Source organism: Drosophila tropicalis, unplaced genomic scaffold, assembly GCF_018151085.1.
Source record: "Drosophila tropicalis isolate 14030-0801.00 unplaced genomic scaffold, ASM1815108v1 contig_878, whole genome shotgun sequence".
In the NCBI taxonomy this organism is placed as follows: domain Eukaryota; kingdom Metazoa; phylum Arthropoda; class Insecta; order Diptera; family Drosophilidae; genus Drosophila; species Drosophila tropicalis.
The window spans coordinates 12,286,805-12,309,146 of record NW_027173374.1 but is presented as its reverse complement, the minus strand read 5'-3'; the positions used below and the strand labels follow the sequence as shown (position 1 = coordinate 12,309,146).

At 41.3% G+C, this 22,342-nt stretch overlaps 1 protein-coding gene and 1 long non-coding RNA gene across 3 annotated transcripts in view; one reads left to right on the top strand and one right to left on the bottom strand.

Annotated features, from left to right (window-relative positions):
* The window catches only part of hth (homothorax), a 111,341-nt gene that overhangs the window by 54,165 nt on the left and 34,834 nt on the right, over nucleotides 1-22,342 (bottom strand). For both annotated transcript variants that reach the window (XM_068301987.1, XM_068301988.1), the window contains exon 7: nucleotides 2,871-2,994. In XM_068301987.1, the coding sequence (XP_068158088.1) occupies nucleotides 2,871-2,994 (124 nt within the window). The remainder of the gene's footprint in view (nucleotides 1-2,870; nucleotides 2,995-22,342) is intronic.
* The window catches only part of LOC137585949 (uncharacterized), a 174,698-nt gene that overhangs the window by 130,290 nt on the left and 22,066 nt on the right, over nucleotides 1-22,342 (top strand). The window lies entirely within an intron of this gene.

The following is a 22,342-nucleotide window of genomic DNA, read 5'->3' as shown; positions in this document are numbered from 1 at the left end:
TTTTACGAATTCGTGCATAAAATTACGGCGAACCCTCCAAAAAGCAGTGACGCTGCCCTCTCCACACACATTCCCACCCTCCCTTTGTCTCACAGCCATTGCAATGGAATTTCTCTGGAGAAGCAGAGAGAATATCTTTTGGTAACCACATTCCTTCTCCGTCGTCATGTCTACTTAAAATGTAGAAAATATCTATTTGCTACGCCCGAAATACGCGCCGCAAATTTCCCAAAAAAAAGAGAAATGACAAAGAACTAAGTGGTAGAGGAATAATGTATATAAGTGAGGGGGGAGGGGGAGGTGATGCCATTTTGCCTTATCATAATATGAAAATTTTGTTCGCTCTCTCTCTCTCTCTGTCTCTCTGTGTCTCTTGTAACACAAAAATCATTCAAGTGTAGATAATTTTCATATTCTCAGGCACAAGTCAGGGAAAAAGTGCAGCTCAAACTATGCCAAAATTTAATTTGTCTACAAAGTAAAGCGACATGTAGATAAATCAATCAAAATGGCGCGTTGTCGTGTTCCAAGTACAAGTTGTTGTTGTTGTTTTGTCGGCTTGCTTTAAAGTTTTACAACAACTTTTTGACGTCAGTCAGTTGAATTGGCTTTGGATTACCGCCTAAGACAGAGAGAGCGATGAGGATGAAGATGAACTTGGTCTATGGCCAAAAAGTTATAGACTCTTCTCTAGTTTCTTCTTCTTCCACTGTGGGTTGCCATTTCTATGGAGGGTAAACTGCATTATCACCATGGACCTAGCACTCAACAAGGCAAACGACGACGACGATGACGATGATGTCGACGAGTGGCCCAAGAGTGTCTTTTTCGAGTGCTGTTTTCTTAGCGCTTTTGTTGCTTGTTGTTGCCGGCAAATAATAAAAAAAAACAAAAATGAAGCAAGTAAGTCGACTCGTCGACTCGGGTATACCATACACCAGGTGAAACAAATTTTTTTAAATTTCGAAAACCAAATGTACATATGTATGTCTATTAAATTGTTTTTACATGTTTCATAGTATGTGCTATCTCGCTCACTCTACAAACACACGAGCACTCTAGCGCCGCTACTAGCCAACGGCCAATTCTGGCCTTGTGGACCGCTTAGTAAAATACGTTCATACGCGTATTTTGCATGTTTCTAGTCCGATTTCAATAAAATTTGGTAGTTTGATAGAAATAGATAAGATTAATTAGTCTGCCGAATTTGAATGCGATAGTCAAAAAACTACAGGAGAAAATCGGTTTTTTCTTAATTATGGAGGCGGAAGTGGGCGTGGCAAAATATGAAAATATATATACTCTGCGCGAATACTAAGCCAGTATACATACTAAATTTGGTGACTTTAGCTTTGTTTGTTTTTGATAAAATCAGTTTTGTTTGATTTGCGGGGGCGGAAGTGGGCGTGGCAAAATTTTTAAATAGCCAGTTTATGCGCGTCTATTAAACTAGTCTGCATACCAAATTTGATGTCGGTAGCTGTCATAGTTTTTAAGAAAATCAGTTTTATGTAAATTCCGGGGGCGGAAGGGGGCGTGGCAAAAAGTTTAAACAATTAGTTTCTGCGCGCCAACTAAACGAGTATATAAACCAAATTTGATGTGTCTAGCTGTTATACTTTTTAAGAAAAACAGTTTTATGTGATTCCTGGGGGCGTAAGGGGGCGTGGCCGAAATTCCAATTAACTCTGAACATGTGCATACTACACGAGTATACATACCAAATTTGGTGGCTCTAGCTCTTATAGTCTCCGAGATCTGCGTGTTCATACGGACGGACGGACGGACGGACGGACGGACGGACGGACGGACGGACGGACGGACGGACGGACAGACGGACATGGCTAGATCGACTCGGCTATTCATCCTGATCAAGAATATATATACTTTATAGGGTCGGAGAAGCTTCCTTCTGCCTGTTACATACATTTTGGCGACTTTAATATACCATTTCACCCTATGGGTGTATGGTATAAAAATAAATAAATACTACACATGCACACACACACACACACACAGTCAGTTTCATTTATGTACATGCACATAAAAATATATGTATGTATATATTTTGTAGTTTTGTTTTTGTTTTCTTGCCTATCACCATAAATAATTCAACCTGGAGATGAAGCTCCTCCATCCTCGCATAAAAATCTTCAAAAAGAAGCGCCAAGTGCAAACTACGTCAGTCGCACTCAAAAAAAAAAATATTGAAAAATCTACTTTAGCTTTGCTGTTACTCTAACCCATCAGAAAGGGTATACACACTATCGAAACTGAATCAATTTAAAAGTGAAAATATTTTAGATCATCAGAAACTTGAGATTATGAGGAAAAGTCTTAAGCATTTAAATGATCTAGAAACTCAGTTCTACTATAAATGATTTGTAGTTAGATGCTGTCTTTCATTTAGTAATTGTATCAGAAATCAGATAAACTTTCATCTATAACCCTATGTAGAAGGAGTCGCTTTAGAAATCTTGAGTTTGAAGAGTATAAATACTTCGTTTTTTTTTTGTCTAAAGAGCTAAGCTAAGCTCCATGGGTTTATATCTTCAAGTTGGCGTTGGCGATTGAAGAGTTTACACACACACAGATAGATAGAGAGAGAGGGAGACAGAAGAGCTCCAACCATATGGAGAAGACAGGCAGTCTAGAGGTAAGCTCTGGGCTGTCCCTTTCAAAGTGCCGTGTAAGTTGTTGTTGCTTATGTGTTACACTGTTTTGTCGAGTAGTTTTCCTACAACTCGAACCCTTGAGGCTGAAGTCAAACAACATAATCAAATGGCTAAAAGAAGTGTGAAGAGCCAAACACTTTGGCCTTACGATATATAGGTTTATAAGTTGGCATAAATTCCTTCAATAATACTTACCAGGGTCTGATGTATCTAGGACAGGTGGCTGCTGTGATAATGGACCAGGTGTACTACCAGCGCCCGGCGATCGAGCATCATCGTTCATTGCTCCGCCATAGGACAACGATGAGCTTGGCGGCCGCTGCAAATACAGAAGAAAGAGAGGGGAGAAAGAGAGAGCGGATACAAATTAATTCAATTCGCCATAATATAGATGTTTGTTAGTTATATATTTTCATTTATTTATTTATGTATACATGCATTAGGTGTTTGTTAGAATTAGTAACAAATTGCTTATAAATGTCGCTTTAAATTGTCACAAGCAACCATAAAATTGAGCCACATAAACTCGGACATACATGAAGGTAGGCAATATATTGTTGGTCCGTTTGGCTGGTCACCGACGGAACCCCCAGTAGTCCCCGCGCCAGTCTATTTGCAATGTCTGTCAAGTTGTCAAAACTGCCACAGCCTGACCATAATATGATCAACCGTATGGCCTAGGCCTAGACAGACGACCAGACAGACGTGTGTGTGTAAAAATAAATATTCTATATACCAAAGTTATCAAATTAATATGCAGCGACTGCCATTGGACGTCTGACCGACCAACCGACAGTTTTCTAACTAGGAGTAGTTGAGGAACCTCTCTCAGAGAAGTAGCTTCATCATGATCATCATCATTTGGCCACAACGACAACGACGGCATATTAAATGCTTTTAACTTTTGCAGAAACCAAAAATGTCAATGTCCAGGTCTTCGATTTTTATATATACATACAGATATGTATGTGGTAAGCAGCGCTACAATTTAAATTCTGCTAATAACGAAGCATTTCTTGTCAACAAAAATTTAACGCATTCGCATTAATTTCATGCACGTGCAAAGAACTGGACCCCAGGCATGGCGAGGGGGAAGGGCGACATCATGATGAGATCGGTGGGTAGGGTTAATTTTTTAACCATAAAATTATTATTTTCCCAAGCTCGTAAAAATTCTTGACTTTCGTTCAATAATAAATTTTCGACTACGTATATATTTTATTTATATATTTTGCTGATTCATTTGGCATGCAGAGAACGACGCAGATATTTTCGCTAAATATTTGTTAAATCGCATATTAATGGCGCCCTGCTATAGACAATTTGGCATAAAGGGGCAATGAGGCACTCCCCCCCACCTTAGTTGAAAGTTTAACTGATTCGATTTTTGGCCAGTTTCCAATTGGTAATTGTAGTTCCAGCTACTTTCAATTTCAAAACGCATAGGCCAAATGGCTAAACTATTAATAATTAGACACGCTGTCTGCATACTAATATTTTGTGTGGGATCTAAGGTCTACGATATTTACTATATGTATCTACTTGTATATAACTTTAGTTTTATTAGCCACAAGGTGTCTCTCTCGATAGTGGCATAAACAATAACTGAGAGACTTGTTCTATTCCGGCTCTTGCCAATTGTGGCAATTGTCATTACTTTTTATGGGCCATAAAACGAAAGGAACTTGGTCTCGATTCCGATGGCTAATTTGTGGCTCATTAAGACCAAAGTCTCTCTCTCTCTCTCTCTCTCTCTCTGGCCATTTAATTAAGTGCAATGAAACAAAGGGCTGCATTTTCACATGGAACAAAATAACTTTCCTTTTATGACAGGCGGAAATTTGATAGGTCTGTCGGTTGGTTGCTTGGAGACTTAAGGTCTGATGAGCTGAGGTCTGGTCAACTTTACGAATCTTTCACACTTGCCGCACACTTTGACTTCTTGGTTTATATTAAGTTTTTTGGGGTTCTTCTCTCTCTGTCTATCGGCTTGGCGGCTTGTGGCCCATTGAAACTGTATCGAGTTACGAACACGACGAGTGTCGAGAAGAAGATGAGCCCAAAGTACCAGAGGATATGGAATCTCTGAGTGCTTTGGGTACCCTGGGAGCGGCATGCCTTAACATATTTGCCTCTAGAGTTCTCGTGCTAAATGCCAGGCGCGCTCCCAGGCGGGAATCATTCGCAGGAGGAGCATCAGAAAGGTTGGAAGTGGAGCAGGCGAATCATCGATGCGTGCATTAATTACATTTTCAATTAGCAGCCGGGGCAAGAAATTAAGCTATCGAATTGCCACAAGACACAAAAACAAACACACACACACACACAGAGATACTCTTATCACATTGCATGTCCTGTGACAATTATTATCAAATATTGGTTTCTATTTAAATGATGAGGCTGCCCAGGTGCCAAGGGGCCAAGCCCGCCGCTTGTCTCTTCCTGTGGTCTGCTTTTAATATTAATGAAACCCAAGCGTAGTGAAGCTACCAACCAACCCACTCCCATTCAATTCTAATTCTAATTCCACTTCCACTGCCACGTCACGTAAACTTTTTTTCACTTTCAGGCCCTTTGGGTGCATTAAAATGATCAAGAAACAATTTTCGTTTACCTTTTTCCAACCTCTCTGCTCCCCAACCACCGAAGTGGGAGTGGGAGTGGAAATGGGCGGTTGTTGTGGGCTTTTGGGGCCCCTTTTCTCTATGGTGTGAGGTCTTTGGGGCGGGGAGTGAGTGAAATTATTTATTTAACAGAACGAAAAGCGCCAAATATCTGACATTTGCTCTTTAAATTTTTAATGCCAGTTACCCAAGTAGCAGCAGGAGCAGCATGACAATCGTTTTGTTTAAATATTTAAAGATTGACTACCACAAAATGCTAATGCCAAGCGAGAGTCAAACAGAAAACGAAGCTTGCTCAATTGTTTGTGCTTGTTGTTGGTCAGTCTCAATGCCTTCCAAATGAGTTGACTAAGTCGGATCAGCTCCAGACGCCCAACGAGTACGTAATTTGAGTGCCAGTGGCGCGTGTCCTGGTGCAAATCAAAACATGCAATTTTCACTAGACTCTCGCCTGAAGGCCATGTAATTTCATTCAGTATTAATCACTACAATCAACAGTTGAAAGAACCACCTACCCACCCACCCGCCATCCACCCGCCATCCACCCGCCATCCAGCCATTCAGTAAGCAAAACAATCAAATTATGGCCAAGGACTATGGGAAATATATTTTCCAAATACAAGTTACAACAACGGACTACAATTTGGATGATGCGTGGGAAGCATCAACATCAATAGAGGCGTGGCAGCGTATGTTTTGAGTGTGTGCCTGCAGCCCTTTCTTCTGCATTTGACATTCGTCGGTAGGTAGATTGGGCAGGGGGTTAGTTAGCCCTCAGGCTGAACCTGGGCCTGGGATTAGGGCCCAACACAGTCATGGTCTTGGTGGCTTCAGGCTCATTTCACAATTAAAAACTCTGAACTCTGGGCATTCATTTTTTTTTTTGGTAAGGAACGCAAACCCAATAATCATTGTCGAGCTATATTTACTGAGCCCTGGCAAAGTGGACGTGAAACATATTTTCCTATTTGTCTGACAAACACTCCAAACACACACTAAGCACCCTCAGACAAGGAAGGGAATGTGTGTGTGTGTGTTATTTTTTCGGTTTGGCTTAATCCATATCCTTAGAACAAATAATTAAATCCTTTTTACACGGCCGCACAGACTGAAAGACACGGAAAGTTTTTGCGGCTTTCCATGGGATTGGTTTTGAGTCTGAGTCTGGGTCTGGGCGATTGCTGATTGTGGCAGGAGATGAAGCAGAAGGAATGAAATTCCCCTGTCCTAGGCCTCTAAGAAACCCTCCCAGCTGTTTATTTTGATGGATTTGTTGTTTGGCATAAAGCTTTTGTGTCTGTTTGCTTGTTTCTTTGTGTGGCTGTGTGTATGTGTGTGTCTGTGTGTGTGTGTGAGTGTCTGTTTGTGTCGTTGTTGCTGTTGCTGTGGTGGTTTTTAGCGCCCTCGAGCCATGTTTAGATTCCCTCTCAAGTCCTTGGCTTGGTTATCCTTTCGGTTTGGGGTTCTACTGCTGCTTAATTAACGGTATATGCCAAGGCCCCACCCACTAAAAGTGACGGGAGACTGAAACGGGGTTTAGAACTGGAACTGTGTGCCACTTGAGCAGCAGCTGCTGCCGTTGCTTTTGCTGTTGTTGCCACCTTTTGTGTATTTAATTGCGCGCATGGCATTTAATTGTTTTTCAAATTTGTTCAAGTTGTAAAATGTGTTCGCACATGTGTGTGTGCATGTGTGTGTTTGTGTGTGTGTGTGTGTTGGAGGGTTGAATTTTTAATTAAAGTAGCTGACAGTTGGATTGGAGGAGCTCATTGCTCCTTGGAAGACCCATCATTGGCGCTGGCAAAACAATTCAATATGGCTGACTTTGCCTCTCCCCACCATCCCCGTCCCACCACCAACACAGGTTGGCACGCAAATTGCTTTACTTATATACATACATAAACAAACATATAAGTGTATATATGTATATATATGGCATGTATCACGTGTGCGAGGTATAATTTCAATCAAATTGCAAGTTAATTACACACAATTATTCCACACATACTCAGACAGCAGACAAAGCGACAGTCAGACAGACAGACAACAGAGAGACAAACAAACCGATAGACAGTCTGATTTGCCTGACTGGCAAATTGAATGGAATTTCCAAGTTGAATGCAAAAATTTCAAAAGAGATTTCAACTTTTTAGCCAAGTTAAAGGAAATGCCTCTCGTCCAACTGCTAAACCGTTCACAAGTTTATTAGAAATTGAAATTCCATCGAATTCTTTTAATCATTAATTACAAATTTAACCTTGAAACATAATTTCTTCGACTGTAATTGATAATTTATATAAATGTTTTATAATATTGATGATGACTTCACAAAAAACTAAAACGGTTTTTGTTTATTTGTTGTGAAAACATAATCTCACATAAATAACATTCGTTTTTTTGTTGGTTTTTTTGGTGTTCTGCCCCATGCCAAACGATTGAGTGGCTCGCAACAAATTTAATAATAAAACATGTCTTCATTTAACCAAACAAAAAGTCGCGTGAGTTTCCGGCCAAAAGCCACTCAAGTGGCTACATGTTAATTTCGTGTCGAAACACTTGACATAATTATAAAATTCTAACTATTTCGAATATATATATAGAGAGATACCAAAAGATGGTATGATAGAGAGAGAGGGAGAGCGGGGGAGAGTGGGAACGAGCATAATAGGTGAACAGTAGGTGACATTACTCATACGCCATGTGGCTGGCTTTTGCCTTGCTCTTTCTCTCTAAAGAAATCTCTAACTGCTATCGCAGACCAAAAATATATAAAAAAAAAACCAAAAAGTACGCCTAAGTACAAGTCTGTGATTAAATATTTATAAGCTGATAACAAATTGAAGCAGGTACACCCTATCCGTAGAACATTTTTTCAACGTTTCTCTTCTTTTTTCTTTTTTTTGGAAATCTTGTGCAAACAAAGAAATTAGTATTTTGATAATAAAAATTCAGAAGCTACCTGAACACAAAAAAAAACTAACGGCAACAACAGCAACAACAGAAATAATAAATAGATAAGCGAAGTGCCTCAGCAGCGGCTTGAGGACGGTGGCGCGCAATTGTGGCTCTATCAACTTATCATTTGTTTGCCTTTGTTATTATGTTACACAAACAGTGGAAAAGTAGTCAACGAAACGCAACGCAATGCGACGCGGACTACAGTGGGGCAATGTTTTGATGGTGCATTGGTGGCTGAAGGCCTCCTCCGGCCTCCTCGGGCCCCAGGCCAAGCCTTGCGACGGGACTTTGGACGGAAATGGAGCAGCACGCGATTTGCATTGGGCAATGTTCACACAGAATGTCAGGGCGGGTTTATCTGCCTCCAATCTCAGCTATCAATTTGAAATTTTTCGCTAAACCAAATGCAACTCAGCTCAGAGCTTGTAGAGATTAGCTTGAGAAAGGGAGTGAACCAGAGAGAGAGAGAGAGAGAAAGAGTGAGGGAGATAGGTATAGGGGAAATGAAAAGCAGACTTTGGACTTTTTTTAATTTGCAGTCGAGGGCATTTGTTGCCGTTGCTGCAATGCAAATAAGATAATTATTCAAATGGCATGTTTCACACAATTCCAACACACATTCTTTGCGTCTAAATAACTGGCAGGTCCAGTCCAACCAAAGAAAGCTGACAGCGGATGAGAGTGAGCAGTGCAGGGACGTGCGGCATGTGGCATGGGGGCTAAAGCGAATCACGAAAGGCAATGGAATCATTTTCTTGCCGGCAAGATATCAAGATAGCAACATGCAAATGCTGCGATGATCGCGAGAAATAGATTTGCATAAGCGTAAGATGGCGGTACGGATGGAAAGAAAGAGAGGGACAGACAGGGAGACTATAGGCTATAGCCAGTTCGTTGCATGTGAGAACATTAATCGTGTAATTAATTTGATGCATGTGTATGCAAAGTAATTTCATGTAAAGTGTCACACCCGCAACCCTCTCTTCAAGCCATAGCGTGCCTCGCAGCAAGACAAAAATCAAAACAAGCCTTGTAAACGAGAGAGAGAGAGAGAGAGACAGTCAGAGTGCCAGAATCAGGACCAGAGGATACCACAACACAGTGTCAAATAGATTCCGCAATACGATAGAGACGACAGCCAACACAAACACATCGTGCCAAAGGATCGCAGCTCGATCGGATATGCAGCCCAACTTGGAGACTTTGCCCGACTTGAACGTTCATTTGCAAATTACGTGGACAGTTGCTTGTCAGCGAATGAAAAGTCACCAAAAAGAAACCCCAACCCAAGCCATATACCGCTGCAGACATTTTCATTTGGATTTAAGAGATTTTATAGATATTTCCCTACATAATGTTTGTTTCTTTTCGTTTCGCCTGACACATATCCCAAAAAGCCAGCCAAGGTGTTGGCCGCTTATCGCCCCATCTTGTTTTTGGCCAGATAAGCTGACAGTTGAAATTAGCTGGACGGCAGAGGAAACATGCCCATAGACAAGGTATTACAAGGATTTGTCCAGCTTGTCTGAGACTTGAATTGAACAGAGTCTACGGACTACAACAACTCCTAACACTATCAAGTCCAGGCCAGTCATCGTCATCGTCGTCATCATCATCGTTAAAATGTTGCCCAGTCATTTTGGTTGGTTGGGGGGGAGGGTTGGGGAAGCATAATTTGAAATTCATATACTATTATTGATATAACGCTCTGATAAATGGCTCCATGCCGCAATGACTCAAATGTAGATCAAAAAGATTCGCAGCCACGCACTTTTGTTATTGTTATTACCATATATGAAATGTATGGAGCGGCTCTCACAGAACTCTAGGCAAAAGCCTATTGTAAAAGCCGAAAAATACACACTTCACATCCAAGCAACGCCCCGATCTTAGCATTCTGCTGTGTCACGTTTGCTGCGAAGTTCAGCACGGCGCTTTTTATATAATGCCCCCTTCTCCATGCCTCAATCCATTATATGCCCCTTTGCCACTTTTCCGTCCAAGGTTTGTCTTAAAAGGCCTCTGAAAATGGGCGGACGGCATGCCGCCTTTAAAAGCCTGGCCGAAAAACGAAAAACGAAATAAAAAACTGTCGCATCATTGCGAACGGGCGCAGTAGACTAGAAGACGACGCCGTCGCCATTGCCATGACGCGGCACAAGTCTCTTTTGGCCTCCTCAAGTCCGTTGGAAACTGGCCACTGCAAAATCAATTAGAGTTGGTCGTGAAGTTCACCTTTTTTTTTTTTGGGTTTTGTCTGCTTTTTTGGCCATTACTTGCCCCAGAGAGAGCCATAAAAATTAGAAAATTTGATTATTGCAACACGAAACGTTGGCGGTCGAGATTCACTCATTCACTTAGTCACTTATTTGACTGCTACTCGCCGGTTGGCCGGGACGTCCCACTGGGCCAGACCATTTGCATATTATCGTGAACCTAGACACAAGATGCTTTACTGAAAATTTCATTACCCAAACCATAGAGAGGCAAGAAAAAAAGGCATGGCATGGCAAACCAAGGCAAGGCCGAACCCAACGGTAGCGATGTTTAAATGAGTTTATTACATCTTTCGGCGTTTACAGCATTTAGCCAAAAAATCAGAGAGCACACACACAGAGACTGGAAAAAAGGGGTGCAAGATAATGAAATTTCCATAGATTTGCATAAAATGTTAACGGAACGAGCGTGCGACTCGAGAGTCAGAGACAGAGAGACCGGTGAGTGGCAAAGAGATGCCCTAAATTAGATAATGTCTAAATTGGATTTAAAACACGCATTTTGCGGGTTTCCATCCAAACAGTGGAGTGGTGAGAGAAAGGAGACGGTAGCACCCATTGAAGACCCATCGAGACAACATCAAAATATCATTAGATGCTTGTTGTTGGTTCGTTTTTCGTTTTTGTTTTTTGTATTCTTCTCCTCATTCTTTTTGGTTTTTGGTGTTATTCTCATTCCCCTCTCGTTGGAGTCTAAAGCATTTGAAGGGTTGCAAATGACGACATCGACGACAATGACAACGAACCAGTGGATGCCTCTCAATGCCCATCAAGCCTGTGGCTCTGATTTGTATGCAAATGCCCGGTGGTCGAAATGTAAATTCATGGAATTTGATTTCATTTCAGAATATATTCTTCTAAAAGTGTGTTTAAACAGGTGCTCTTTGCGTGGATGTGTGTGGGGTGTAAGCCGCTTATAAAATCTAATTTAATTACGCTACAGCTGCATCAAATTTGATTGATTTAAGTAGATCAATATCGTTTTTTGTCGAAAAAACAAAGCAGTCACCAATGAGATATAAAAATTGTTCTTCTTAGAGATACTTGAACTATCTGTTAGAGTAAAAGTAAGTTAAACCGATGAATAAAGCTTTTAGTTAATGGAATTATGGCTTACTAGTTTGAAAATCCTTTTTAAACAATCTTAAAATGTCTCTGATCAACTTTCTTAACCTTATAAAAGTCCCTCTCTCTCTTTCTACTATTGCTAGAAAAACTCTTGGCCACTTTTTTGGTATGGCTTGGCCATTGCGTAATTTACATATGGGCCATGTCATTCTGCAATTTTAACGTACTAACCATGTCCATTATATACACGTGTCTGCACTTGAACAAGTTCATAAACTTTGTTTCAACTTGTATACAGGTGTGTGTGTGTGTGTGTTGGCGTTTTTTTTTTTTGTTGGTTTGGTTAAGATTGCGTGGCATTTTTCGCATATTTTTGTTGCACATTTCGTGCAAAACTTAATTATATTAACTGAGTTATTTGCGGCATTTGGCGCGCTGGCTTGGACTTGGTCTCTGGCCAATCTTTTTGCAGGTGTTGTTGCCTGTCGATTGTTGTTGTTGTTGTTGTTGTTGTCGCCTTTGTTGAACGACAAAAATTATGACAACTTAACTTGACTAACTGGTGGAGTGTGAGAGAGAGTAAGGTATAGGCTTTAGGTTCCTTACAAGTCAACAGACAAATGGACAATTGGACAACTGGACAGTTGGACAGTTGGACATACATGCATTCATACAACAGCAATCAACAACATAATTAAAGGCACAAATGCTCAATGTCTTTTGCCCGTGAATGGACAACATCAACATCGACTCCATCACCATCTCCGATCTTGAGAGCTGTAAAAGGCGCCTTGGTATGCAACGAGCTGCAATTAAAAATCAATAAAATGCGTGATTTTTGCAATTTTTGCGCTCGGCAGCAATTTGTAATTGCAATAATTAAAAGCCAAGTTTTTCGTTTACATTTTCATTTTCAGGCCTGCTTAATCAAATTTTCACCTTTCGAAACAACAACAACAAATAAACCAACTGAGTCACGTCAGATGCCAATGGGCAGCAATTAAATGTGTTTTCAAACAATTTCACTTTGGGCCACTTTGGTGAGCGAGAGACAGAGATAGAGAGATGCTATGAGAAAGCGAAAGCCATCTAGACAGGGTAAGAACAACCCTGAGCCAAAAAACAAAAAACAGGAACAAAACAAAAAAGGAAAAAAACACACACACACACACACATACAGCAAAATCGGGTAATCAATCACAGAGTCGCATAACTCACCCTCGGTGAGGAGGGCGCAACAAATCGGATTAACTCCGCAGACATCGCTCTGACTGTACCCGCCCGAAATTCACGCAGGCGCAGCAAGAGGATACCAAATCCCGTCCAGGGGGTAGCAAAACTGGCAAACAATTAACTTTTTGTATTGAGGTTGAGCAAGTCGCTGGCTGCGTTTTCTCCACCAAGTGGGCGTGTCTCAATGAGGAAACTAAAAAAAAAAAGGCAAAAAGCCGTTCAAACGAGCAGTCACTCAGATAGAGATGGAAGGATAGAGAGAGATCCTGCTGTGAGCATTTGCCAACACTGCAGACGAACCCAAAACAAAAACGATCATGAATCGTGACAATGTTGTCAGTCAAATTGTCAGTTGATTGGACAGTTGAGATTAAGAGCGAAGCAACTTCAATTAGGCTTGATCATCATAAGATAAAGGATATTTGGGAAGAATGAATAGATCTTTGCATTTGATAGTTGTTTGCTTTGTTATCTTCACTTGTCTGTGTCTGTTGCATAAGTAAGTCTTAGATCTTGTTCTTTATCTGTTTCCCCTTACTAATCTGTCTGTCTCTCTTTTGTACACGCTGCCCACAGTCAATTGAAATTCTACGCATTCCAACAAACAACAAACAAATACACATACGAATACACACACACACACGGAGAGAAAGATATATAGATACATGGATCTTTGTATGTATATATATATAGACAAATGCATATAGAGAATTCTCAATTGCTTTCGCATCATTACGTCTGCGAACAATTTATTTTTATAAAAGCGAAGCGAAGCCGCCGCCGCCAGCGATGTCCGTCGTCGTCGTTGTAGTAGTCTTTTGCCGCATTTTCATTTTCCCGCCGCCGCTGCAACAGCAACAACAACAACAACAACAACGATCACGTTCAAAAGTGCAGGAAAATTGAAGAAAAATACTGAGGCATGAAAGCGGCGTAAAGAAATCAAATAAATTTTATTGTATAGAAGCGCTGCAGCAACAACAACAGCAACAACAACAACCAACTGAATCAAAACAATCATCGAGATCTCGAAAGGCTGCTGCTGCTGCCTGCAATGCTGTAAATAGTTTACAGTTGTGTTAGTGTTGGATCTTTGCGGTTACCCACACTTTTCCTCATGCCATGGCAGCAATCGATCGCAAATTTTTTTATTGTAAACAATTTGGTTGGCGGCTGCTGCTTCTGCTGTCGGCCACATCGTCATCATCATCATCAGGCAACAGGCAACAGCATCAGCAGTGGCAGGCAGCTAAATGGGTGTTGAGTGCAAAGTGTTTGTATTGCCAGCCTCTACTCCCCTTTCACAATGCTCCACCAGCTCATCTCATCCCATCCGATCTGCACCCATTCCACCCCAAATGCAATATGGCGCTGCCATTGCCTCGATCTCAATCTTAAAATCTTTTCGATCCATATAGCTGGGGCAGTGTTAAATGCTCGATAATTTTCGTGTGCATATCTCTACCCATTAGTCATAGACCAAGTCAGGGCATATTGGATGGAAAACTAAAGAATTGGACTGCATTGGAGACCAATTGACATTCGAGTTGAAGATTAAATGAGGACCGAAGTTAAAGGGTATGGTCCTAGTCGTCTTTTTTGTGGCTTTTCGCCTGACGAGCTGATCGAACTTGGCGACCCGTCGGCCCCATTGGAATGAGTTTTTGTTTCTTTTCTTCTTTTACATATTCTGTTGTTCTTTTTATTTTTTCTCCTTTTGTTCTCTTTAGATTCTTTTTTTTGGGGTCGCAGCGGGAGATGCAACTGCTGCTGCTGCTTTGTCTTCTTCTTCTTCTACATGTTTCACTTTGTATGTCTTTTTAATTTTATGTCTGGTTATATATATTTTTCTATAAGGCAACGACAACTGCCAAAGAACTAAAGAGAAGAACTCTTTAAAGTCCCAAAAAAAAAAAAAAAAGAAGGGGTGGAAAGGGGAAAAGATCAAAAATTAAAACAAAAATCGAAAAAGAAATCATACAAAGAGAATGACCAAGGTATAGGTCCAAGGGCAGGGCCAAAAAGACGTTTTTGATTTTCATAATTTTTGCACTGACCACAACAAAAAGGCAAGAGACCGTTGGACCGACAGACCACCGACCACCGCCACGAACGACGACCCACCATGTTAACGACTGGGGCCCAGCTCCATCCTCATCATCATCATCATCATCAGCAGCAGCAACAATTCTCTCTTTCTGCATCACTCTCTCTCCTTGTATATTGTTGCCTTAACGTAAAAGTTTCATTTTCGTTACCTTTAAGCAGTGATACCAAAAAGTGAATAACATCCAAATGAAATGAGACTTTGTGTCCATGGAATGGTGAACTGAGAGCTCATGAAAACCAGCACCAAATGAGTTTTTACCTCTTCTTCTTCTTCGTTTTGGTTTTGTTGTTGTTTTGGGTCCAGGTCTCGCAGCCCAGTCCCAATCTTAGTCCCTCCCTTCCCTATGCCTCTGCCACCATTGCCCCAGCTCTACCCAGGTCTCTGATGATTTTTGAATTGATTTGTGTTGTTAAATATTAAATTCTTATAAGTCATTTGCACTCGGCCTGGTCTTGGACCCCATGAACGATGAAGCTGGCTGATGCTGATGCTGTGGCTTGGCTTGGCTTGTGTGTGGCTCCAAATGACAGACAAGACAGCGCAACTTGAATGGCTCACTGCTGGTTGTATGCGGTGGACCCCGCCCTGCCCCGCCCGTCTGCCCACATATATCATTTACACTCGCATCGAGTTGGTCGGTCTTCGGAATCGGAATCGAAATCGGACAACTCTTGACCAGCTCTCACAGCGGTCGGTCGGCCAAAAATGGCAACACGGGGCCAGGCCAGGCCAACACAGAAAGATCTTTAGAGCTCCAGACGCATCGTCTTTGTTGTATTTATGAATACTTTTTGGTTCATTGTGAACGATAGGGGCAGGGGGGACTGCGAAGGGGGAGGCACCAGTTCTCTTGTGTGGCGCGCAAATAACAAAATTATATTTTCAAGGTGTTCTTTTGCACATTTTTTTAAATTTTAATTAACATTGCTGTTGCCGCACAAAAATTGCAATTCGCATTCACAGCACACTGAGCCCACAGGAGAGAAAAGGAGCGGGGAGGAAGAGACAGGGAGAGAGATGAAGTGGGAGAGCAACAACAGCAAAAAATCGTAATAAATGTTTAACAAAAGTTAATAAGCTTTTGGCTTTTGCTTGATTTCATATGTATGAAGCGATCGTTGTGTCTTTTTGTTGTTGTTGTTGTTTTGTATTTTTATTGCCATTTTATGGCATTTTATTAATTTCTTTAATGACATAAGAAACGTCGGGGAGGGGGGCAAGAAGCGAGCGCGGAGGGTAGCAGAAATTTCAAATGAAACGGATTTAAATGTGTCTTGCTCAATGACCGAGTGTGTGAAAGATTTATGTACAACAACCACACACACTCTCTCTGTGTACAAATTTCAATCAAAATGAGTCTCTGGCCTCCTCTCAAGTTGTATGCTTTCTTCTCCTTCTTGTCTCCGTTTCTCTAGAGAGCGAAACATACTTAATAAACACTCACGCAGTGTCCAAAATGGACTTTAAACAAGTGCCACATGAAGTAGAGAAATTTATATGAAAGATTTAAGCAAGTCTCCAGCCGTGTGTCCTCCATCCTACATTTATCCCCGCCTGGCACCCTCTCCGTGCCTTCAGTCCGTTGCATTCATTACAAGCGAGGCAAAGGTTAACATGCAACGAACGGCAACGGCAACAACTGCTAAAAAGCTTAAATTTCACAACACGCTCGGCGACAGCAACAAGGAAAAAGAGGAGGCACAGCATCAACAGCAACAGAAACAGCAAAAAGTGCGACGCTTCGTCGTAGTCGTCGTCGTCATCGTCATCATCATCATCATCGTCTCTCAACTTTTGCGTTTGAGCATTTAAGTGCCAATTAATAACAATTTTTATGAACCGAAGAAATAGTTGACAACACGGCATGGCCGGCCGCCTTGTCTCTTTTATTTTTTTTTTTTGCCTTGCCATTGCATGCAACAAGCAGCAAGCAACATGCAACACATAAGACAACCGACTCTCCAGACTGAGACTCAGACTCCGACTTAGACTCATCACAGTAGGACCAAAGAAACTAACTAACTAACTAATTCACAAAACTCATAATATTGTAAAGTTTATGAACAATTATGAAATAAGTTTTATTAGCCAGTCGCGAAAGACGAGAGATATCGAAGAGTCTTTAATTAATTTGTGATTTTTCTGCATCTGCAGCAAAAATGATGCCCACGTTTTTTTTGCTCTTTGCTTTAAGGTTTGCCCTCAATTTATGTCAGCAGGAGATGAAAATATGCAAAGGAGCTGAAGTCGTTGGTGGTGGGATGGCAATGACTTTGAAACATTTGGCGACATTAATATGATTTAATGCGTTAATTAGCACCCAGCAATAACATTGGCAGCAGCAGCAGCCGGTAACAGCAGCAACAGCCGCCGCTGAGGGTGCGAAAACCCACAACAAACACCAAGCGAAACACCAAAGGCAACTTGAGAACCTTTTGATGCGGGGGGGAAAGATGAGAGGTGAGACTAGAGAGACCAGATGAAACGCGACGAGCGTTGAAGCGTTGAGCTTAAAAATCCTTCCCATCCACCCGCAAAACGCAGAAAAGTATGCTATGCGTATTCCCAAAATCCCCGAAGCGGATTAGTAAGCAAAAGGCGCAAGGCACAGGCAAAGGCAAAGGCATGCAAAGAACAGAGCAGAACAGAGAATTCTAGACTGGGGGATTGTTGTTTGGGCAATTGGGTGGTTCAGTGGTTCTACTGGTAAGCTTCCCTTTCTGTGTGTGTGTGTGTTTGTGTGTGCATTGCGTAATTGACGTCAATTTTGTTTTCGCACCGCGCATACCAAAACGAAGAAGCCAAAAACTTGGCAATGGCTCTTGGGTTTATTGTTGAATGTGGAGGAGAGTGGGAGTGGGAGTGGGACTTTGGGAGTTTGTGTGAGTTGAGTGAGGAAATCCAATACCAAACAGAAAAATAATTTGCCAAAAATAGAAAATTGTGTCGCCGTGCGGAAGCCACACACACACACACACACACACATAGCAATACTGATTCATATATTGAAAATTGTAGCCAGATCTACGACAATGTGTCAGAGGATGGTGGTGGCTGTCTCTCCCGCATCATATTTCATTTATTAGCAGACGCTCGGCATAAAAGAATTTTCGATAATGCAGGCCATATGTAGGCAGATGCCCAAATGGGAATTCCCAGAGTAGAGGGAGTAAGAGCAGCTAAGTAGTTTCGCTTCGTCTATGCCTTAACTCAAAGTAAGGAACATATATAGAAAGGGAAATTCTAAGTTTTACCTTTACAAAGTTAATTGAAATATTAAAGTGGAGACAATTTTCTATAATTTTTATTTCCAAATTCCATGGCAGTTGTCACTTGAACGAAATATTTAGTAGGCCAAGGCTTTTCCCATTTCTAGGCGACACGACACGTGCGCCATTAAATATGCAATAAATTATTTTTTGGCTAGTTGTTTGTCCCACTCACCCTCTGTCTCTCTCACTCTTCGTTTGGCATTCCTAAGCTGACTGCAAATTATAGAAGAAATCCCCAAACCCCAAAAGAGGGAAAAGTCAATGTAAGCAATAAGCAGGAACACCATTATCTAATGCTCGGCGCGCCATTCAGGCATAAAGAGCTATCCGCTCCCATTCTTTTGCCCAATCCCCCGGCTACTTTCTATATTCCACAAAAGAGCGTAGGCCAAATAGTGCGCAGAAGGAAATAAAGCACAAAAAGGCAATAAAATTTGCCATGAACACAAAAGCAAAGAGAGAGGGCTAGAGAGTCTGACTATTTTGTAGATGTTGGCCGCACTGCTTCCGGGCCAATAGAAATGCCAACAAACAAAAGCAAAGCAAAGCAAGGATGAGATGAGATGAGAAGAGGAAGGATCAGAGCAACCCCAATCCCTAATGGCCAGCAGACAGAGACTGAGACTGAGACGTCGCCAGCAGCGGATTTAAGTGCAAGTGATTTATGTGTCCTCAGATTGGGGTTGGGGAGATAGAACTGAGGTAGTGGATAGGGGGGGAGACAAAATTAGCTGATGTAGACATAAAGTATGCGCCAAATTGCAAATACCAAATGGTCTTAAGTCGTTTTAGCCAAAATCAATCAAAGACCCAATGCCAAATGACTCGACTTGCATTAAATATTAAAGGCAAACTGAGTGGAAATTCAATTACCGAGTGGTCGTTCGGTCACTTACAAGAGAATACATACTATAGAGACTGGGCTGCCCTTTGATATTTAACCCTTTTTAGTTTAGTTTTCGTTTAGGCGGATTAAATTACAATTTACAAGTGGCCAATACAAGCTAAGCGGGGCTTAAGTGGACGAACAAGTTACCCATTATGTTCCCTTCTTTGGTTGTGGTCGCGTTGACCCCTTCTTGGCCCCGAGTAAGTGCCACCTCCAAACCACCCACATGAAGTACATATGCATGCATGCGTGCCAATGCTAGAGCTAGATCCAAAGGGCTAAAGGGCTAGGGCTATTCCATCGACAATAATTGAAAAGCACTCAATGACCACCACCACCACCATCATCATCATCATCAGGGTGTGGAACGTACCAAGAGCTAATCGAGTTTAAAACAAGCGTAAATTGTCCTTTTGATATTTGAGTTGACTTCAATTGCATTTGCGGTGCAAAGTGCCGATCCACATGCCCATGCCGCTGGCCAGCTCTTGGTAATTAACGGTAATTGTTCAGGCAGCACAGGCTTGGCCAACATAGGGCTTCCCTCTCGATTCCCCCAAAGGAACAACCAAAGACCCAGAGACACCTTGGCTAATGTGAGCTAAGCGGTCGACTGCATTTGCCTAATGACACAAAAGTAAACGGCGAATGGACTTCTTTTCGTTTTTTTGCTGTATAATTTTTAAGCTTTTAAACCGATTTGCAGCTTAGTTGCCCGCCCTGGACCGAGGAAGTGCGATACGAAATATTTCACAAAAATAAGGCGAAGACACAAAAATGTGAAATAAAATATAAATACACTGGCTTATATATACAGTTTCAGTGGAAAATAAAAAAAATGTTGCGGTCCAAGACAAAGAAAGATTGGCAGAGCCAAAAATCTCTTTTTGGCTTGGGCTATTTTATTTGATTTTCGTTTTTGTGGCATTTTTACGGCATAAATTTCCATTGAATTTGCGCCAAAGAAAAAGCAGAATGAAAAAACAAAAAAAAACGAGCATTGATACTTTGTGGCTCAGGCCAAAAGGTTGACACAATCAGGTAGATATAGCTTCTATATAGACAGAGCGGCAATTGCCGTTTGAAGCCAACACTTGACCACAAAGATATTGGATTTTGAGAGACAACAACAACAAAAAAATTCATTAAGATTTCATTACTCTTCTTCTTGGGAAGCAACAAAAAAATTAACCAAAAACTTTTGATATTTCTTGGAAAAGGGACAAAGTTTAGCTTAAACGAAAAGAAGTCTTGAAAATCATTAGAAATATATAAAATAGAGAAGAGAGACTAGAACAAACTGAAGGAGCCACTAATCAGCCATCTAATCCCTACTCTGAGAAGTATATCCTTTCGGAATCCTTTCAGAATCAGTGAATGGAGCAAGAGCGAGCAACCGTTGTCACATTGGCATGTCGTTTCACGCCAATGCGGTAAGGTATCGCATTCAACGCTTCTCAATTGATGATGAGAAGCGACCTTCGTGTACAGCCCGACAATTCCCCTGGCGAAACTCAAGAGGTGATCTTTCTGTGTTCCAAACCCCAAACCCTTCGACAGTGCGGCAAAAATTGTTGAAAGTTTTTGGCCAAAAGCTGACAACAACGTTGAAACAAAAAAAAGTCGCACCAAATAAGAACGGGGAACAACAACATCGTGGACAAACTGCATTGAAACATTAGCAGTGATGACATTTTTGCGGTCACAGTCTGTGAAGCGTCTGCTGTGGCTTCGTTTTGTGGGCTTTTGGCTTTCTTGTCGAGTTTGTTTGTCTCCTTTTTTTTTTTTTTTTTTTGTACTTTTTTGCTTTTTGGGAGAAATTCTTGCCGTCGCAACACTTCATACATAATAAAAATCGCTGACCAGATCGGGCAGCTCGTCAAAGTCGGTGTCCGCACACGATCCATTGCACAGCTTATGGAGCTTGGGATTGAGATCGAGTCTGAAAGTGGGACTCAGTTGGTCTTTTTTTCAGTTTCAAAGTCTTTGCGCATTTGTATGGCTTTGCTGCTTTATTAATTGTAGCCTTGGTCATCTTCTGGTCTCTCTGTCTCTCTCTCTTTGTCTGTCTTTGCGTTCACAAATGAATGCACAAATTTCGGACAGCCGCCGCCTGCGGTTTGAGCCACAGACGCAGACAGTATGACGACGCTTGGCCAAAAAGCTGCAATAACAAAAAAACAGGGCAAAAAAAAACAACAAAGAAGAGGAGCTCCTTCACCTAACTCGAAGCGAGAGAGTGGCTAATGAGGCAAATGTCTGAATCTGACTTGGTATCCTTTACTCTTGCCCTTAGTCTTCGATTTCAAGACAAACAGACAAAGCACAATTCAACAACAATAACACAACTGACTGAGTGTGTATCTGTGTGTGTGTGTGTGTGGAGCAGTGAAAATACGGACCTACAAAACCAGTCCAACATTGACTTAATGCCTATAAAATTATAGGTTTCTTTCTGGCTGGAAAATTGTGCGGGGCGTTGCTTAAGAAATTAATACAAATGCTGCCAGCACGAAACATTTTCTTCAACTCACACAAAAAAATAAAAGGAAAATGCCTCCAACTCCTTTTCGAAAAAGAAAACGAAAAAAAAAGAACCTTCCAACACACGCCCCAAGGCAATCACGCAAAATGCCAAATTACATGTGCCTACCATTAACAGAACGAAATCATCTAACACGCAGACGAAACAGAACAAACCAGGCCAAATGACGGGCGGACCAAAATGATCCACAAGTCAAAGAAGAAAAAGTCATTTGAGGTGTTTTTCACTTTTGAATCGAACATAAAAAGAAATCGAAATACATTTTAATAAATAATCACATGGAGAAACACAGCTGGCAGAGATTTAATATTTAAGCAACTTGATCAGTCGCAACTGCTGATCAGAGATCAGGACCTTGCTGATCCCTAACTGGTTCTCTTCTTTCTGACACATGAGCTGGACTGCATTCCCCTTGAGTTATCCGTCTGTTAAGCGGCTTACACGTGCCAACTATAAATGTGTGTGTGTGTGTGTGTGTGTGTGTGTATGAGTGGGGGAGAAAAGATGGATATAGAAATTTTCATAATATCAAAATTGCTGCCATGTAATTCGAGTAGGCTTCTCGACTTACAACAAGCAAACGGCATGAAAAGAGAGTTTTGCTTTTGAATTCTTTTTGGGTTTCATTACTTTCAAAGACTTAAATTTTCATCTCATACGTAAAACTTAATACTATAAATACTTAAACTAAC